Raw genomic sequence first — 2,394 nt, forward strand, 5'->3', positions numbered from 1 at the left:
CCTCTCCTACAGCAAGAAGTGGTCTCAGCTCGCCAAATAAAACAAAACCTTGTCACATTCGCGGACAACCACATCAGCCTTATCACGCCAATCCCATGACCACACGACTATAGTTCCCGTCATAGCATTAAACCACATGATAACAACGCTTCACAATAGTTTCTGCACTTTCTGCAGAGTATTGCAATGCTTGCTGCAACCTGTGTATATCTACCTTATCTAATGAAGTCTACGGTACAAACTATAGTCTATGTAGGTATGTTTATGCTGGTGTGTAGTGTTATAACACTACGCCACATACAGTGCATCGGTGAAAAAGATTAACATCCATTCTACGAAAGCACATGATCGAGACTGGGCAATAGGCATCACCCTACATAATGCAACATAACAGCATCAACATATTAAAAACCATGTCGACAATATGTAGACCACAAAGGGAACTGAACGAGCATAATATAGATTACGCCAACTTATCACGACACAGCACACACTATGCCTTAACAATCGACTTAACACAACACCAGTGCAATCTAACCAACACAACATACACCGGCACAATAAACACGAAGACAATATTCACAAGCGCAACTTATACCAACACCGACACAACAAATTCCAAAACAACACAGCTTGCACCAAAACAACGTACGCCAACACAGCATACACTAACACAACATAAACCAAACGGCATATACCAAACAACTTACCCCAACACAACCTACACTAACACAACATACCCCAACACAACATACCCCAACACAAAATACCCCAACGCAACATACCCCAACGCAACATACCCCAACACAACGTACCCCAACACAACATACCCCAACACAACATACCCCAACACAACATACCCCAACACAACATACACAAACACAACATACCCTAACACAACATACCCCAAACAACATACTTCAACACAACATATCCCAACACAACATACCCTAACACAACATACTCTAACACAACATACCCCAACACAACATACCCTAACACAACATACCCCAACACAACGTACCCCAACACAACATACACAAACACAACATACCCTAACACAACATACCCCAACACAACATACCCCAACACAACATACCCCAACACAACATACCCCAACGCAACATACCCCAACACAACATACCCCAACACAAAATACCCCAACACAACATACCCCAACACAACATACCCCAACACAACATACCCCAACACAACATACCCCAACACAACATACCCCAACACAACATACCCCAACGCAACATACCCCAACACAACATACCCCAACACAACATACCCCAACACAACATACCCCAACGCAACATGCACCGACGCAACATACACCAGCAAAACGCAACTCCCTGCCAACAAACACATGAACACAACAGTTGCCGTCATACTTAGAACACAAGAGGTTAAGGTAATCAGATCCTCTCGCTGCCACGCTGCAGGTGCTCAAACAGTAACTTAGTAGAGGCCGTCATACCGGTAACTTAGAGACTGGACTTAGTTGATTTCGTAACTTAGAGGGGGAACTTTGATCATCTTTGTGGGAGGAAGGTGGGTTTAAGGAGGAATGAAGGGGAGGGGAGGGGGTGTAGGAGGGGAGGGGGTGTAGGAGCGGAGGGGGTGTAGGAGGGGAGGGGGTGTAGGAGGGGAGGGAGAAGATGAAAGAGAAGGACTGGAATGTTGAGGAAGGTTGGGGGAAAGATCGGAGAGGAGGAAGGGAAAGAGAAACGAGGAGGAAGAAAAGGAAGAAGAAAGGAGAGAGGAGGAGGGTAAAATGAGATGGCTGAGGAGAGGAAGAAGGAGCGAGAGGAGGCGAGGAAAGGAAAGGAGGAACAAGAGGGACGAAGGAATAAAAGAAAGGGGAAGCAAGAGAAAGTGAAATTAAGAAAGTAGGAAGAGAGAGGAAAAATGGAATAATAAACAGGAGAGGGAGAAAACGAAACAAGAGTAACAGGTGGAGGAGAAGGAGAGTAAGGGTAAGAGGAAATGAAGAAAAGGAAGGGGGAGCAAGAGGGAAAGTAGCAGAGAAAAGAGGAAGAAGAAAGGACAAGAAGAGAAGAACTGAAGAGTGGAATGGGAGAAAAGGAAGAGGTGGAAGAAGGAGAAAAGAAAAAAAACAAGAGGAAGAGCAAAAGAGAAAGGAGAAAGAAAAGACAGACAAAGGAAGAGAAGTAAAGATAAGAACAAAAGAAGAGGGAGAAGAAGAATAGAAAAGATAGGAATATGCGGAAAGGCAAAAGAGGAAGGAGGGAGGAAGAGAGAAGGGCAAGGAAGGGTTTCGTGGCGCTACGAGGAGCATTGAAAGGTCAGTTTTGTTATTGATTTCCCTGGTCTTTTCCTGAGGTTTCACTGTGATAAAATACTCCTGAAACAAAGGCAGGGTATCTC

At 44.6% G+C, this 2,394-nt stretch overlaps 1 protein-coding gene across 1 annotated transcript; it reads left to right on the top strand.

The window, feature by feature from the left end:
- The first annotated feature begins 413 nt into the window (after nt 1-413).
- On the top strand, nt 414-1,376 carry LOC119590497 (salivary glue protein Sgs-3-like). The gene has a single exon (XM_037939147.1). The coding sequence runs from the start codon at nt 414-416 to the stop codon at nt 1,374-1,376; it is 963 nt and encodes a 320-aa protein (XP_037795075.1).
- The last annotated feature ends 1,018 nt before the right edge of the window (nt 1,377-2,394 follow it).

This window comes from Penaeus monodon, chromosome 27 (assembly GCF_015228065.2).
Source record: "Penaeus monodon isolate SGIC_2016 chromosome 27, NSTDA_Pmon_1, whole genome shotgun sequence".
Classification (NCBI taxonomy): domain Eukaryota; kingdom Metazoa; phylum Arthropoda; class Malacostraca; order Decapoda; family Penaeidae; genus Penaeus; species Penaeus monodon.

Coding starts and splice junctions, on each gene's coding strand:
- LOC119590497 (XM_037939147.1), top strand. CDS start 414: ATGTCGACAATATGTAGACCACAAAGGGAACTGAACGAGCATAATATA.